The sequence below is a fragment of the Pteropus alecto genome, unplaced genomic scaffold (assembly GCF_000325575.1).
Source record: "Pteropus alecto unplaced genomic scaffold, ASM32557v1 scaffold164, whole genome shotgun sequence".
Taxonomy (NCBI): Eukaryota; Metazoa; Chordata; class Mammalia; order Chiroptera; family Pteropodidae; genus Pteropus; species Pteropus alecto.
In genome coordinates, this window is record NW_006439568.1 from 3,551,749 (window position 1) to 3,570,323 (window position 18,575).

General features: G+C 39.0%; 1 protein-coding gene across 1 annotated transcript in view; it reads left to right on the forward strand.

The window, feature by feature from the left end:
* WASHC5 (WASH complex subunit 5) overlaps nt 1-18,575 on the forward strand; it is a 53,425-nt gene that overhangs the window by 24,738 nt on the left and 10,112 nt on the right. The window contains 14 exon segments of the mRNA XM_006916560.3: nt 448-560; nt 1,923-2,089; nt 2,167-2,242; nt 3,223-3,333; nt 4,095-4,235; nt 5,245-5,325; nt 7,724-7,825; nt 8,575-8,754; nt 9,858-9,982; nt 12,358-12,520; nt 12,943-13,045; nt 13,134-13,213; nt 16,371-16,474; nt 17,432-17,561. Coding sequence (XP_006916622.1) covers nt 448-560; nt 1,923-2,089; nt 2,167-2,242; nt 3,223-3,333; nt 4,095-4,235; nt 5,245-5,325; nt 7,724-7,825; nt 8,575-8,754; nt 9,858-9,982; nt 12,358-12,520; nt 12,943-13,045; nt 13,134-13,213; nt 16,371-16,474; nt 17,432-17,561 — 1,676 coding nt within the window.

The window sequence follows — 18,575 nt, forward strand, 5'->3', positions numbered from 1 at the left end:
TTCCCTCCATGCCACTGTCATATTTACCCCCAAACCTCTGCTCATGCATGTCCCCTCATCTAGGGATAAACTATCCCTCTTCCTCTCTGTCTGTCCAGGTCTGTGCCCCTCCTCACTTCTCCAGAAAGCTCTCTCTGGTAACTCTGTGCGCCATCCTTTTCCTTCCCCTCTCCTCCCCACTGCCGCTGCCACCTTTGCACACAGACAATTTACAGCAAGTACTTGGGCCTTTAAACCTTTTCTGCCAGGTATTGCAGACTGAGCTACTTGGGTAGAAAGTTTCATCTCTTCCACATCGAATGCCCCAGGCATTTTTGTTTCTCTTATAAGAAGATAGTAAAAGCTCTGGGAGTAAGAACTAGATTTGTAAAGAATTAATTAAATTCAAAGCCATGGCTCTAGGAATTATGGGATTTCAATAGTTTTTCCTTGTTTCTGTATTAATAGAAAATCTTCAAGCTTGGTTCAGAGAGATCTCAAAACAGATATTGTCTTTAAATTACGATGATTCAACTGCTGCAGGCAGGAAAACTGTGCAACTAATACAAGCTTTGGAGGAGGTAAGGAAAGTCTTTTTACATCATCAGTCATGCCTTTTGACCCACTCAGCAATTTGTTCCTGGAAATGTATCTATGAAAATATTTCATCACAAGCAAAAGCAGTATGAATTAATGTCCTCACTGTAATATTATATACAAGGTCCTAAAATTGTAAAAATAATTAAATGACCGGCATGCAGAGAATGACAGCAAAACTTATGATATTTCAACTTGTGGAAACGTGAAGTCTCAGAAAAATAGTTATAAAAATAGTACAGAAACATTGGGGAAAGTGTGGTAAGGAAGTAAAAGCAAAAACAAAATTGCATTGTATACACCATTTTTAGGTTTGTAAAAAGGCTGTTCTTTGGGGGAAAATCTAGAAAGGAATATGCAAAAATGAAAATAATCATATGCTTATAAACAATATTTTCTTTTCTGAAAAAAATAATTTTTTTATCCACTCAAAAGTGATTGTACCAAAAAAAAAAAAAAAAAGAATTATTATACTTCCACGCTCTTAAAATTTTAATTGTATGTTGAAGTAGGTTTAAAATGGAAAATAAAATGCATTGGAACAATAACCATAAACACTGTTATTTTGAAAACATCATCTATACTCAGCTGGAGCCCTGTCCAGTTGGTATAATTGTACATTTCAAAGCTATAATTCATGCTTTTTTTCACTCGGCATATTGTCTTGTAGACTTTTTCTTATTTTTGCAAGGTTTTTAGGATAGTCACTCTCAGTGGCCACACAGCGTAATAATCCATTGTTAGAGTGCCAGATTCCCACGCCGCTGTGGAACGATTGCTCACTTGTACTATTAGTTTTGGTTGTTTGGGGATTTTCTAGTCTATGGTAGAACTGTAAACAACTTTGTAAATCTCTGGTGGCTTTTTATCTTTTGCATCACTTATTTTGGTAGATAGCCCAGGCCCCTTGAATTATATATATTAAAATTTCAGGACACGGTGGAACCATTTTGTTTCTAAAGAGTACATCAAGAGAACATAATAGTGTACAAGTGCCAGCACCTTGGTTGTGATGTAACTCGTTTTTTAGCAATCCTGAAATCTTCAGAATTAAGAAGATTTTCTAATACATGTTTGTTGATACTGAAATGGAAATTGGGAGTGTTCACTTTATTGTGTCATATCTTTACAGCATAAGAAGTAGTGCGACATTTTCTAATCCTAGAAATTTGTGTGTTGTTTTATGACTTGGCTTACACATCTCTGAAATTATATAATTTGAAATAAGAATTTGGCCAAGAAATTCTTAGTAAGTAGCGTGCTTTATTTAAAGTGTTTTCAAGGTAAAAACAAACACCATAGAGGCCATTCAGGATCTTTACATTAAATGTATTTCTGTACCATAGGTTCAAGAGTTTCACCAGTTGGAATCAAATCTGCAAGTCTGTCAGTTTCTTGCGGATACTCGCAAGTTTCTCCACCAAATGATCCGAACCATTAACATCAAAGAGGAGGTCCTGATCACAATGCAGATCGTTGGGGACCTTTCCTTTGCTTGGCAGTTAATCGACAGGTAACGTGGCTAGCCTGAGGTTTGCCCTTGATGAAGGCCACTGTGCACATCTTCTTCTCATTTTCCTCTCTTTGCAGTTTCACATCTATCATGCAAGAAAGCATAAGGGTAAACCCGTCCATGGTCACTAAACTCAGAGCCACATTCCTAAAGGTAAGCAAAGAACAGCGAGATCGCATTCTCAGCTATGAGGAGAGAGTCGGCCTTCGCGATTACCTCATTTCTTAATTCAGCCCAAGAGTTCATCCTTTTAAAAAATTGGATCCTTTAAGTACTTTTATGGACTGAAATTTGTTAGCAATTATTCTATGAGAGCATAGTTTCAAAAGGAGCCAGAAATATTTGAAGTTTGAATTTATAAGTTGGAATATCTTTTTAAATGAAGAAATCAGTTTGTTTGTTTTTTAAATTCTACCAGTATATTTAAAATGTGAATCCTATGGATCTGTTATTCCCTAGATAGAATTAAATCCTTTTACTTACTCAGTAAAAAAATTCTGCATGGCCCTTGCTCTTGGGTAATTTCAAATCGTAATAAGTGGACAAATAATTTACTCAGGAGCTTCTGAGAGAATTACCATATATATCAATTCTGAGGTACACTGCTTTTAATATTTTAACATCTCTGTAGTTGGAGCTAGCTTTTATCATTGATGACATATCGTAGTTTAATTGTCAGTGTGTTTTTCTTCATGAGTGGTACATAAAGTAATGGCACTTCTTATGTACCATGACATCTTTGATTGGACTCAGTACAATCAAAATGTCTGTAGCACAGTCACTTTCAAACTTGAGGGTGCATGAGAATCCCCAGGGGTCTCATCACAACACAGATTACTAGGCTTTGCCCCTGGGGTGGGGTCAAGAACTGGCATCTCTAGCAAGTTCCCAATGAAGTTGATGCTGCTGGTACAGGGACCACAATTTGAGAATACCTGCTGTAGCAAAAGGCTATTATTTATTTTTAATTATGTTGTTGTCAGAAAGCATTAATGACATCAATGAATTCCGTTATCATTGCTGTCTCTTGAGTAAAGCCCAAGAGCTTTCTTATATGTTAGTATTTCTAGAAATATTGAAATTTCTAGGACTTCTTGCAGCAGAGAAACAGCTGTATCTTATTTTTCTTCCAGCTTGCCTCTGCCCTTGACCTGCCCCTTCTACGTATTAATCAGGCAAATAGCCCTGACCTTCTTAGTGTGTCTCAATATTATTCTGGCGAATTGGTTTCCTATGTGAGAAAGGTAAGGAATGCATCAAGGTGATATTTATTTTATTGTCACAATACCTGCTCTTTTCAATGCAGACGGTAATCTTGGGGCCCTGTAAGAAGCACACCCACGTTTCTTTCCTTTGTTATTAATTTTATTCCATAAATTTGCAATACATGAAAAAAACATTCTTATTGGTACTGTGGATGTGCTGATATGGTTTAACTTTCAAAGAACTGTGACACCTATTTTTTAAATGCTGGTGGTTTTAACCCCCATTTTATAAGTGTAGAAACTGAGGAACAGAGATTATAATGGCTTCTTCAAAGTCCCAGAGCCAGTTGGTAGAAAGTGCCAGATCTAGCCAACATATCCTGGTTGGAACTTAAAGTTTTGAGAAGGATTTTGGTCCTTGTTTTAAAAACTTAAGTGCATCACGGAGCCAGACAGGCCTAGATTCAAAATTTGCCTGTGTCAATAACTGAGTGCTCTACGGCCATGTTTCTTAACATCTCTGAACCTCAATCTTTTAAAAGTTTGTGACAAGGAAAAGTTATGTCTTTTTGCAGCATTTCTATGAGGATTAGCTTTATATCCTATGAGCAACTAAAGTGTGAAGGAACATACCTCGTGCCTGAGAGCAGTTATTAAAAGAGCTCTTTTAGGTCTCTCGGCATCCCTTCCTATCAACAAATGGCTTTGTACACACTGGTACCCTTCTTACTGTCACCTAAGTGCCAGCAAAGAACAGTAAAAGAGGTGTTTAATCATTTTTCTTTTCCCTTTCATTAAAGGTTTTGCAGATCATTCCAGAAAGTATGTTTACTTCTCTGCTAAAGATCATAAAGCTTCAGACCCACGATATCATTGAAGTGCCAACTCGCCTGGACAAAGACAAGCTGAAGGACTATGCTCAGCTTGGCCCACGATACGAGGTGATGTGTCCCTTTGACTCATGCCTTTTGATGTTTGAAACCCAAACCATGAAATATCACTGACCTGTGTCACCTGCCATGTCCCCGGGACCACCAGACCAGTTCTGAGTTGTTTTTTCCGTTCTCAGTGATAACTAAGATCACCATTTTAGTACAGTCACACCTTTGTGTGTTACATTGTCCCAATGTCATTTAAGGCCTTGCCTACCTGAGTATTCTTAGAGGAAGTGAACCTCGGCTGATCACTTTTCTCTTGAATAGTCTTGGTGAACCAGCCTTTATTCTTCTTGGGCTAGATTATCTAGACTTTTCACATTTAGCTTCCTGCTTTGCGTTCCATTAACCGTTTCCTGTAGTCAGACTTTTAAGCCCATTCGTAGCAGCCTCAGAGGTCATTCTTCCCACACGCCTCTGCTTTTCTTTCTCCCTGAACTTAAAAATGGGAAAGGTAACATCAAGTAAAAATAGAAAATGTGATGTCCACTGTTATCACATTTCATCCCAGTGTTAATTTCATACCTTCTGACACAACTCCAAAAATTACATCATGAATTTAGATTTTCCAGCTCAAAATTTCCACATTTATTCTAACTCCAAAACACAGCGTCTGCCTACTTTATCAGCATCTCCTGGCGTTGCTTGAAAAATGATGTGGAGAGGAAATTACCTTCTCAGAGTCTTGACGAGCCTTACCTCCTTGGAGGGGACCTTCACAGCATTGTCCTGCCCTTGTTTTATGCATGAGAAACGGAAGCCCAAAGAAGGGGAAATGATTTGTCGAAGTTTAAAGAACTACTTAATACCTTCTGACTCAGTTTCTCAGAGTGTCTAACAGTGGTCTCTCAGTGACACCACAGTTCTGAACAGGGCATGCGCACACCGGCACTTAGCCAATGATTTTAGCTCTCCCTGGAAATGACCATTAGCCAATGATTTTAGCTCTCCCTGGCCTGGAAATGATGGGTCTTCTATCCGAAATAGTTCATCAACCTCTTCTTCTTGGTTAAAGGTTGCCAAGCTGACTCACGCTATTTCCATTTTCACTGAAGGCATCTTAATGATGAAAACAACTTTAGTCGGCATCATCAAGGTAATGGTTTTGATGCTGGTCCATGTCGCCTCGTCTTACTTGGGATGATTGTGGTGTTTATTGTCTTGTGTCCCTTGCTGTTTCACATCTGGCTTTTGAAATTCACTCATGTATGGATAGAGGAAGAGAAAGTGTGATCTTTATTTTTCATAATACCCAAGAGTTATTTAGATTTAAGAAAAATCTATTTTATTGAATTTTTATAATAACGAGGAAAACAAAATGATTCGGGTCCCTTAGACAAAATAGCAGGTGCGCTCTCTCCCTCTCTCTCCCTTCCCCGCCCCCACCATCCTTTCTTTTAGTATTGTTACACTGCAACCCAGGTGCAGAGAGCTGAGATAATCATACCCCACTGTCATTGGCAGGCCGTTGGCATCACTGATGCGTGTAAGCTCCTCTCTTGTCATATTTTTTTCTTTTTTGTCTCCTGATACCCATGCCCATTCCCATCCTGCACAGCACTCACTTTGTATGTTTGATTTCTGTCCGTAAATATGCAGGTACTCTTATTTTCAGCATGTCGTGTTATTTCATATGCGCACGTGTTTTTGATTTATCTAAATCACTGTGCTCTCTCATCCTTTCTCCAACTTCTCTCACTAGTTATTGCTTTTGAAATAAATTTACATTGCCATGGATCGAGTAGTTGGTCATTTCTCACTATTGCATAGAATTTCACATTTTACGTAACCATTAGCCTGGCGACAGACGCTTGTGTTGTCCAATATCACACATACGCTCCCCATTACCATACATTATGCTCCCCATTACCACACATATGCTCACACATTACCCTAACAGTGTCAAGATGAGTATCTCTGAGTATGTCCCCATGGTCTACAGAGTTTCTCTGAATTTCTACATACTTGAGCAAGAATTTTGCTGAAATCTGCATACCCATTTTATAACCTGTCTCAGTACTGCCAGGCTGCCTTTGGAAATTTTCTTCCCGCATGTTGCCAATGCTTATTATTATGCACTTGCTAATTTTTGCTTTACCAAGAGGCGTAAAGCAGTATCTTAACTCATTGCTGTTTTAATTTACATTCCTATGATGACTAGTGATGTAACCATTGACATAGTTCATGGGGCTTTTATTTACTTTTCCATTTATCCGACATCAGTAGAATCTGAACATTTCTGATTTTTTTTTAAGTGTGTAGCTATCAAATTACCAGATTAACATTTGTGTTACTAAAATCCGAGAAAATATAGGAAATGAAACAAAATGGATATAGAACTTCAATGTGTGTTTTCTCAAAGTGAGCTAAAAGAAGTACCCCTGGAATGTTAATAGAATCCATTAAACATGTTTTAGGCCTGATATCAGTTTAATTCAGTTGATACGCACAGATTATACATGGAGATATAATCTGACTTTATCAGAGTTAATAGAGATCCATTAAATCTCTCTATACTATAGTTTATACTTGCCCATTTAAAAAAATATATATCTCATCTCTTTTAAGTCTCTTTTAATCTTCAGATTTCTTTATTCTTTTTTATCTTACAATTTATCCATTGAAGAACCCACAGCATTTGACCTGTAGTTTCTCCCCAGTCTGGTTTTGCTGATTGCACAGTCATGATGTATGTAGTTCAGCATGTTTTTCTGGCTTTCGTAATTTCTGCAACTTTCATTGTGTGTCTTCCTTGAAGTTTAAATATAACCAAACCCAGATGGAACCCATCAAGTTGACTTTATGACTTTTCAAAATAATGGTTCTTTACAAATTTGAAAAAGATACAGGTCTCAAGAATTCAAAGGAGTGCCTTAAAACTATTCAATGTTTTATGGGTCTGATAGGAGACTCTGGGAAGTAACAAAAGCTTTCTCATTACAGAAGAAAGAATCACCAAAATAAACTTACGGAGTTAAATAGCAGATTTGCTTTCTTATTTTATCTCCCCAATTACAGTCACCATCCCAGGAATGCTAAAAGAAAAGAGAATTGTCCAATCCTGGAGTGAGCCAACCCAAAACTTGAGTTTGCCCATGTGGTAGATGCCCTGAGATAACATTCAGAGATTTCAAATGCGGACCCTTCATTCCACTCTCTCTGGGTCATAAGAAAAGGCACTTTATACTTTTAATGAAGTGATCAAAGTGTGAGGCAACTTAAAACTTTCCATACCCACCATCTTTGAAATGTCATATTTTAAAATTATCATCATGGATTTTACGGAGATAAACCAAGTCCAAAAGAGGCTACGAGTAGTACTGTCCTAGCTACACAAGGTCACAGAGGGACGGGAAAGGAAAACAATCCTCATCCTAATCCTTTAGAAAGAAGATAGAAAAGTGCTCCATGCTGGATTCCGGAAACCATTTTTCCTCTGGATTTATTCAGGACTGAACTTCTCACTACCATTTATTACTTTGATTTGCACTCAGGTGGATCCGAAACAGTTGCTGGAAGATGGAATAAGGAAGGAGCTAGTTAAACGTGTTGCTTTTGCTCTTCATAGGGGATTGATCTTCAACCCTCGAGCCAAGGTAGCAGATGGCGAAAATGAGTCTTTCCTTTCTCTTTTTCTCCACTCAGCTTGCAAAATGGACTAGGCACCATTTTTAACTATTATGAATAAGACCTTTATCCTCCTAAAATAGATCTAATATATAATTTTCAATACAATCAATGGATGTGTTTTTTGATCTCATATTGTAATCCATCCATATTATAAGAAAATCCTTTTTAAAATCAGTACTTCTTCCCTTCACCTATTGATCCCCAAGTTTAAGAACTGAACTGATGTTTATGAGTCAGAGTTACTTCTTATAGTTAAAAGAATTTGTTAACCCTAAAGCAGATAGGAACTGTAAAGGCTATCATTTTTTTATTTTGCTTAACCTGTTAAGGAATATGGTCATTTTTCTCAGGAGAAAAAAAAACCATAGGCCTGAAATTTACGTCTAGAGTACTTGCACTTCAGTAAATGCAATTTAAAATAGTTTAAGTGTTTTAGGGTAGATGTATTTATCAGATAATGTGAGAGAAGTCATCAACATTCCTTTTATATTATTTTGTATGAGGCTTCCTCCCCAAGTGAATGAAATCTGTTCTTTGCTGAATGTCTGACATCAGTTACCATTCATCCTAGATGAGGTAGGAAATACATATTTCCAAAGCTGCCTTACACTGTTGCTATAGTCTCTTTGTCAGGGGCTCATTTAAAGTCCAGTGTAGATTTTAGTGGTTGACAATCTGCTCCACTATAATAGAATTTATGTTTCTCTTTGCACAGCCAAGCGAATTGATGCCCAAGCTGAAAGAGTTGGGGGCTACCATGGACGGATTCCATCGTTCCTTTGAATATATACAGGATTATGTCAACATTTATGCTCTGAAGATTTGGCAGGAAGAAGTATCTCGTATTATAAATTATAATGTGGAGCAAGAGTGTAATAACTTCTTAAGAACAAAGGTATCTAAATATGTAAAATTCTTGATTTGCTGACATTTTAAATACTCTAATTATCAGAAATGCCAAGACAAAAGTTTATTTAAACAATTACTAAAAATCAGTACACACTAGATCGTCACGAATACCTTTGGAGCTGTGAGGGTTGCAGAAAACTTTATATGACACCTGGCCTCTGGGAGCTTACTGTCCGAAGGAGAAAGCAGACATAATTAAAGGGCTACGGTATGAAGTTGTTTGTTGTCAGTGTTGTAACTCAGGTGATCAAGAGTTCAGAAGACTTACAAATCACTTGGATTTGATTGGAATTCCATTTGAGTGGAATTGCTGGGTCATATGGTAATTCTGTGTACCTTATTGAGGACCCACCTGTTTCCCACATACATGCACCATTTTTCATTTCCGCCAGCAATGTCTGTCTGAGGGTTCTACTTTTTTTTCCACATCCTCACCAACACTTGTTATTTTTTTTTATTTTTTTTATTTTTTTTTCAAATTCTAGCCACCCTAGTGATTATGAAGTGGTATCTCACTGTGGTTCTGATTTGCATTTCTCTAATAATTAGTGATGCTGAGCATCTTTTCCTGTGCTTATTGGCCATCATATATCTTCCTCAGAGAAATGTCTACTCAAGTCTTCTGCTTAGTATTTATTTGGGTTGTTCGAGTGCCAAATTCTTAAGTGTCACAGCTGAGAAGTTAGATTTTGGTCAGTTATTAACAAGGAGCCATTCTGTAAGCTTTTAATTAAGGAATTGACATGATTCAGGTATTGAAAGATTAAGTATCTCTCAGCCTTACAATATTTTGGATTTTTATTATTGCACTGATATATGTTAACTTATAAGACGAAAAGCTAGAAGTTCCTTTTTCTGTTCTCACTTCTTCACTCTTTCACAAATGTTTCTTTTTTTATAAACATGATCTGAGGCATTTTGGGGGAGGCTGTTAATACAGTTTAAAAGTTTCCTCTTTGAAACCAAAGAGCATTTATTGTCACTATTCGTGCAACGTTATCTTTGTAAAACTATGTGAGAAAAGCATAACTAGGTTACCTTGTCAAAAATGTACTAAATATTTATGTGTGTGTCTTTTTTTTTTTCTAGATTCAGGACTGGCAAAGTATGTACCAGTCCACTCATATTCCAATACCAAAGTTTACCCCTGTGGACGAGTCTGTAACGTTTATTGGTCGACTCTGCAGAGAAATCTTGCGGATCACAGACCCAAAGTAGGTGCACCTGGATTCCCCTGGGCCTTCAACACCGTGGGCAGTTGGAGGCTCTAAACATACATTGTGTATACTGAGATCACACCCTTGTTCTTGCCACCATTGGATCCCTTCTGATGGGTTTATTAAAATTCACTGTTTTTGAGACTATATTTTCTTTAGCGTAACACAGGTGACTTCAGTCCAAAGAAATATAGATTACAATAACCCTTAGATCTATTTGGTCACCTGTAGTCTCTGCTTCTTTTGTTTTCCAGTTAACATTCTGCTCACTTGGGCCTGTGCATTCACCAGTATATTACAACTTTTTAAATTACAGAGTGCTCATCTGCCAGTCACTTGTCAGCTCATATCCTGACCTTTTAAGATTACCTCCTTGTTTCTTAGCGCGACACCCAAGCACTTCCGAGAGCAAGAACTCACATTTATTGAACACTTACCTTGTACACTCTTCCAAGAACATTACATATATCTCTTCATTTACTTATTACAAGAATCTTATGAGGTCGGCATTGTTATCCTTCTCATTTTAAAGATGAGGTAACTGAGGCATAGAAAAGCTAAGTCATTTGCCCAAGATCACAGAGTTAATAAATGGTGGAGGACCCAGAATACACACCAGGCCCTCTGACTCTGGAGCCCACCTCTTCAGGACTGTGTCGTTCAAGGGCAGACTGCATAGCTTTGCATGCTGTGAATCACAGTTCATACATAGTCATGTGAGCGAAAATCTCATATAATCAAAAGTGCCCTTGAGAATTTGTTAGGTAGGCACCATGGTCGAGACTTGCCTGCCGCCTCTCTCAGTCCCTTTTCCTGCTCCTGTCGAACCTCTGATGAAGCAGTTGGTGCTAAGACCACCTGAGGGAAGAGCAGGTTTGTGCCTTCCGTCTCATGTCCCTTGGCACATCTCACTGAATGCAGTGATTGGTGGAATTACCCAAGAAAAGATGCTGCCTCTTTTTTCTCTGTCCAGCTGTGTATTCATAGTTGAATGTTTGTAAGTTCAATGTTCTTTTGACTTATCTCCCTTGTACCTACCACCTCCTCCTTCAGGCTTATTTTGTCTCTCAAAACTTATGAAACTTGACCAAAAATTCCAATAGAAATGAACTTTGTGACTCATGGGCCTAAAAGAGTAAGCGATCCAAAGCGTTTTTTGTAGCTCCTCCTTTCTTGGTACCCATGGGGTGATCACTGAATCCCTTTGCAAAAACCTTCCAGCTGATGCCATGCTAATACTTGCAGAAAGGATTCAGCATGAGTGGGACTTCCATATCATATTGATTTCATCATCAGTATTGGGAGCCTCTTAGGTGACACACTCAAAGTGCCAGCACTGGGCAATGTAAGAAAGACACTCTGAAGCCCGAAAGTAGAAGTCGTGTGCGTTTCTGGAAACCATCCTGTTCTTCCTGTTTACTTCCAAATTTAAATCTTCCCTGGCTCCTGAGGCTCTTTCGGCTTCCTCCCAAACCCCATTTTGGTAAAGGTACATGCCGATTCTTACAACTGGGGGCATATCATCTGTGGAGTGTATGGAAATTCAGAGGCTGGGGCTCCATGCCAGACCTACCAAATCTGGCCATTTTGTTTTTAGCAAACTCTACCAGTGATTTAAGGTCTCTTCCCCAACGTTTGAGAACCATTAAAATGGTGGTTAAGGATGTGATGTTGGGATCAGGCCTCTCTGAGCCTCAGTTCTCTCACCTGTAAAATGAGGGTTAAACGGCTTAGATAATGCAAAGCTATTAGGAGGAGGAAAACGATAGCACATGGAAAGGTCATAGCTGAGCACCTGACACATAAGCATTCAGTAAATATTGTAGGTTGTCATCCTCATCACACTCCTGAGTCTAAAAGGAATCACTGGTTGGTGACAAGAACAAGAGGATATGGCTTTGTCATCATAATTTTAAATGTTCAATAGGGTGCCAGGATTCACAATTTTTTTCTTACCAAAATAGAAATAACACAAGACTGTTTTGTCCACAGTGTTTGGAAATTTAAAGTAAGACACTGTGGATTGAAAATTGGGCTCTAAAGTCCTCTAGCCTGACAACTAGAATCCAGCAACTGAATCTAACCTTGTCCTCTTAATGTAACTCCAAACAGCCTGACTCAGTAGAAATGAATTAGTCAAGCCAGTGACATAGCATAGGGCAGGAAAAAATGATTTAACTCAGTTATATTTTCCTGGTCCATCAGGTGGTCACCATGGAGATATTAGGGGTGCCTAGATACAGAGGTCATTCAACACAGATCATGTGACTGTGCCTCATGTCTGCTGCCCCCAATTCTGTTGAGCTCCACATCTCTTTAGGATGAGTGCTCAGCTGCTGTTGGGTTTTGGGTGCGTTTTGTTTTTGTTTTAGAATGACATGTCATATTGACCAGCTGAACACTTGGTATGATATGAAAACTCATCAAGAAGTGACCAGCAGCCGCCTCTTCTCCGAAATCCAGACCACATTGGGGACTTTCGGTCTGAACGGGTTAGACAGGCTTCTGTGCTTTATGATTGTAAAGGAGTTACAGGTGAGCCTTTTGACTTTCATGACTATTTTCTGCTACCCTGGGAGAGATGAGAGTAGATCATTTAACTTTTCTTTCATGCTTTCCTATACTGACATCAGACCTCATATATGAGATTCCTATTAGGTAAATTCCTATTAGGTAAAGAACGAGAATAAGCTAGAATTTCTTGGCCAGCATAGTATTTTTATAGGTAGATGATTTTTGCGAGTTTCATGTTGGGAGGGTAAGACTTTTTCTCTTTGAATCCAGCAACTCTTCCTGGAAACGGGATGTTTCTAACAGGAACCTGAAATTGCTGCTTCCTCCATCATAGTGTGGGTTGATTTAGGCCAGTCTCTGTTCTACCTAACATTTTAGGTGACTGGAGTACTATTCATTTTATTCGTTATAGCTGGTTCTTTGATTTTGCCTTCTTGTTCCAGAATTTCCTCAGTATGTTTCAGAAAATTATCCTGAGAGACAGAACTGTTCAGGATACTTTAAAAACCCTCATGAATGCTGTCAGCCCCCTCAAAAGTATTGTAGGTAAGTGTTCTGAAACTAGCCTGGGGTGGAGATTATACTGTGGCCTTTCCAAATTCACTAAATAGAAAATTATATTTTAACTTTTCAGCAAATTCGAATAAAATTTATTTTTCCGCCATTGCCAAAACACAGAAGATTTGGACAGCTTATCTCGAGGCTATAATGAAGGTATGTTGTGGAAGAGAGGCTGACAATCAATGCTATATTTTTTAATTATTAATTTATTGTAATTTTGTTGCCCAAAGAAAGCCATTCTTTTGTTGTTAGAACAGAAATGTAACACTTCCATTTATTATTATTTCTAAATTCATTTGTTTCCTTATCTTCCTTTCTGGGCTGTTCTTGAGCCTGCTTTTCATAGGCTTGTTCTCCTTTTGCTCAAGGAATGTTTCTTTTGGAATGCCTTTTGGCAAGAGGTACTTTCACAAAGGAAATGGAAAATTTCCTCCTTCAGTAATACTTAGTTCCCACAATACAAGTTCATTTAATGAACTGCTCTGTCGGTTCATAGACCATCTGTCTCTCTCCCCTCTTGTGTCGGCATAGATGTGAGAAAGCCAGGTTCTTTGGGGCATAAATTGTCCTTACAGCATGAATAGAACACTGTCTGGAAATGAATAAGAAAGGGAAATGAGATTGCTTATCGTGGAATCTGCTCCTCTGCTATCCTGCCTTGACACTGTGACAGTGATGCTCAGGGACCCTCTGAATCTTCTGTGTCCTGCTCTCATCCCTTAGTGATCCAAGATATTCGACAACCCTTGATCGAACACTTGTTATGTACAAAACATTGTCAGTTGTTGGGTGACACTGTTAAAGGAAACACTGCCTGTCTCCTCAAAAAGCCTGCTAACAGTCTAGTAGATTTCCTGGTGGAAAACTGATTTGTGGTTAAAAGTATCACCACAGAAAAAGTCTAGAATGCCATAGGAATATGGGAAAGTTCCATTCTCCTGTTCCCACTTGGATAAGTTGCTCATTGAGACAGTACTTATTGTGTCTCGGCCAAATTCACAATGTATTTCCCATAATCCCAGTAAGTTCTTTGCGTGTGTGTGTGTGTGCGTGCGTGCGTGCATGTGTGCGTGTGCGCGCACGCACGCATGTGTGTTTTAATTTGGAAACTTAAACAGAATGGGAACACAAGGAGCCTTTGGCTCTGCTAGATGTCCTCTTAGGTGGGGCTCACGTTCCGTTAGCCAGGTGATTTTCAGATATTGAGAGCTTCTCAGGTTTAGCTTCTAATTGCTGGAAAAACCTGGGAGGAGTGAAGAGTGACCTGAGGTTGGACAGACCCGAGTCTTACCTCTGCAGGAGGCCAAGGGAGACGATAGGTGTTCTTGGAAGAGACTTAGAGATTTCCCCCTTGTTGCCTGATGGTTCACAGCCCAATGGCTGTTCTGCACTGCCGTTAGTTGCAATTGCTTGTAATTCAGTGGTTGCCAAATATTGTGTCTAACTCAGAGATCTCATAAGGCCCCCAAGGACTTTCTTGTCGTTTCCTCTTGAAATGTGAGAACTCGCATTCACTAAGCGGTGCTGATGATCTGGAGCAGCGACGGAAGTACCCTGCACTGTCCAGTAGTGACGGCGGCCACTACCACATGGAGAAGTTGAGCACCTGAAACGTGTGGGAATGAGGAACCAAATTTTTAATTTTATTTTAATCAGTTTAAAATAGCCACATGCAACTCGTGGCTGCTGTATTGGTCATTGCAGCTCTAGAGAAATCATGGGGAAAGAATGCTAACCCAGATATCTCTAAGTAGACGAGTAAATAAGTAGAATGAGCATGAGCTTATCATCCTCCCACGCTCCTTGGCCTCTCCAGTGTTGTATTAAAGGCTTAGACTAATTGGGCACAAAAAGATACCATGTTGGTCACCAAGATTCATGCTCTAAATAAGAACAGGTTATCTTAAATTGGCTTTATTTCTTTTTCCATTTATAGGTTGACTTTCAAAGAAATCTTTGACATAGAGTATCTAGAATTAAGCAAGGAATTAAATGGGTCACATACAAGGTTGGAAGGACATTTCCGAATGGCCAGAGAGAACCCACTATTTTCTTGGACTTGCTCTATTCTGATTTTTAAATAATATATTTCTACTCATAAAAGGTTTCTTACTTATAAGTAACATTTTTTTTTGCATTGACTTATTTTCTTCATATAAGTAGAATAATATAGTCTAGTAAGAATAGCAGTCAAAAGTAATACATTTGAGGTCATTTAACAATTTTTTAACTATTATCTAAATAATAACTTTTCTTTGCTCTTAGAGAAATCACTCTCTTTTTCTTAATTTTTCTCTGCTCCTGACAACTCAAGAAATGTGTTCATTTTCATCTTATTGTTGCTGGCATTATAACGGCCCTCTTCCTATTCCTCCTCTCCCCATTACTAATCTTTTAGGGGTACCTTTTCTAGAACAGAAAATAAGAAATTTACTGGCAGAAAAAGTTAGCGTATACTGTTGACTTTATGATGCCAACAAGTTTATGGGAGCAAGCTGAAATCTATCTCAAACCGGACCCCAAAATAGTTTGCTGTCACCTGACAGTCATCATAGACATCTCCAGATACCATTTATGTTCCTCACTACTTGGAAATCACAGTGGTTGAGCCACCATGTTAGCATAGCTCCATATCACAAGTCTGTTCTGTTAATAGTCTGATAATTACATTTTATTACAGTTAGCTTTCGTTGTAATCCTGTGTTTTTTTGTACATATAAAAGAAATATTCTGAGACAGTGTCCATATGCTTCACTAGATTCCCAAAGGGGTTCAAGGTACAAAAACAAGACTAAATCCCTGGATTAGGGGTAAGCATTGGTAGATTTTGGTAGATTTTATGTGGATTATTTTTTAACCCAGGTTATTACTTTATCTGAATTGCTGAGTGATGTGGAAGACTTATATTCACCAAATTTCAAAATATTAGAGTGCAATGGCATCCTTAGAACTTGAGAAGTTTCAGTTTAGGACAAATAAAGGAAGTCAGGCTTCTCATTGCAGCTACTACAGTGGAAGAACTTATTACAAAAGATCAAAAAAGACACCTGTACTACGTGAACAACTAATCATTAATGGGTTACTTTGTAAAATGTTAGACTTTGGGGATATTTCGAGGTGGGCATACAAGAGGTTTCCCAGCAGTCCTGAAAGGTCTTTTGTGCCTCCATCAAGGGTGACATTGCTCTTAGCTGTGGAGCCAGTCCGAGCCATCCTTAAACTTTTCTGTAGGACTTTGTGATCCTCTAGTGGAACCTTGGTGTTTGCCTCCTTACCTGTTCTACCCATTTTTTCTCTTGCTTGTTCACAGGTTGGGCAGATGCAGATTCTGAGACAACAGATTGCCAATGAATTAAATTATTCTTGTCGGTTTGACTCCAAACATCTGGCAGCCGCCTTGGAGAATCTCAATAAGTAAGTGCCAGGTTTTGAGAGAGCCATCTGTGGGCCTGCGTCGTTCACTATCAGTTTCTTTAATATCTACTGTTTTATGTTCTTTGTGGGTAAGAAAGCTCTCGGAATTTATAGGTTTCCTTACCATGGATAATTAAATCTGTCTTCAGAAGCCTCTTTATTGTCCCTTGGTGTGTGTGTGTGTGTGTGTGTGTGTGTATGTTTTTTTTTTCTTAAGAGATTCATTTATTTGCCCAACATACATTGATCTCTTAATACACACCAGACTCCATATTTGTTGTAAGGATACAGTAAATAATACATATACATAGTATATGTTAATCAACTATTTATGTTATCAGTAACCCTTGTGTTCAACAGTAGGCTGTTAGTATTTAAGTTTTAGGAGAGTCAAAAGTTATATGCAGATTTTTGATTTCGCAGGGAGTTGGCGGTCCTAACCCCCATGTTGTTCAGGGGTCAACTGTATTTCAAAACCCACACCTGACTTTCCACAGGACTGATTGCTAATCCTGAGCATAGTTAGAAGTATGTTAATTACTAGGAGTGGGTCTGGACACACATCCCGGAGGGCAGGCCTGTCTTCCCCAGCACCAGCAACTTGCTCTCATTGCAAGCTTCTACATAACAATAAATAATCCATGCTTCTCAGTCACTAAACCAGTGCTTTTGACAAAGTAGGTATTGAAAACAGTCCAGTCAGCTCATAAAAATTGAATGGTGAAAGCATTTGATTTGGGTTAACTCCAAAAGATAATTATAAATTAAATTTTCCACTTCTCATCAATCACAGGCATGGAAATTGAGAATTGGAAGGATCAAGAGTTGGCAGGACCTTCCTCCTCTGCTTCTTTTACACATGAGGAAACTGAAGCCTGAAAGATAACATCATAATCCGTATTAACTTGTATAAATTCAGTTCATCTGTAATGTTTATCACTTTTTTCCTCCATTTAGAGCTCTCCTAGCAGATATTGAAGCCCACTATCAAGACCCTTCACTTCCTTACCCTAAAGAAGATAACACACTCTTATATGAAATCACAGCCTACCTGGAGGCAGCCGGCATCCACAACCCACTGAATAAGGTTAATAATTAAAACGTGTGGTGGTGTGGTGGGAGACAGCGTGGTAGAAAAGGTGATTTGGCCAAGGTAGCAGATTACTGTGCTAAGATAGTGGGAGAAGCTGGATTCACATCCCAGAGCCTCCTTTCACTCAAGTCCCCGCCCTTTCTGAGCTCCTTTTCCCTCCTGTAAGATGAGGGTGTGATCACACCTTCCCTGACTGACTCAGCCGTGGGAGTCAGATGTGTTTGTCAGAGCTCCTTAAAACGTGAAAAGTGCTTTGTGTATACGAGATTAGTTTTAGATTTGTCTGGGGTTTGATGCTTGAACTGCAACTAAATGGTGACATTGATCCTTCTTGCCCCAAAGATACTTCCCTGCGTGGCTGACAGTAATCACAGTGATAATCTAGGGCTACAAACTCTTTTCTGCCGTTCTGATTTCCAAACAACTCTGAGCACTGGAAGTTTGTTCACAGGTTGGTGCCAGACTTCATTTGCTGGCAAAACCTGTTCCTGGCTGTTTATATTCCTGTGAATATTTGTGTTTGGATGCAGATTCTGATGACTGATTATAGGCCGACATTCTGGACCACATATAACCTTTTTAAAATCTATAAATTGTGAAATTCTAAAATCTCTAGGATCCCTGGCTTTTCGAATGAAAGATCCTGAACCTAAATAGCAGCTCACATTTTTTGAGCACTTCCTGTGCGCCAAACACTATGTTAACCTGGCTGTGGGTGATCTTGCCTAATCTCGAAGCTGCTCTGAAATGCCCCAGGGTTCCTCACTAGTGAGCTGGCTTCTGAGCAGAGCCTGCTTCCAGCCAGAATGCTAGCCTGCCTCCCAGCCTGGCCAGGAGGAGAGGCGGCTGGGTTTGCCCTACTTTCTGCCCCTGTGAACTGGGAGAGAGACTGCTCTGTGCCATTGCCCAAGAGAAAGCAAATGACAAAGGAGACACCTGCTTGGTTTCTATTATGTACTGCTCCTTGCTGCTATGTGGAGCTCTCTTCCTTTCTTTCCACCTTTTTCT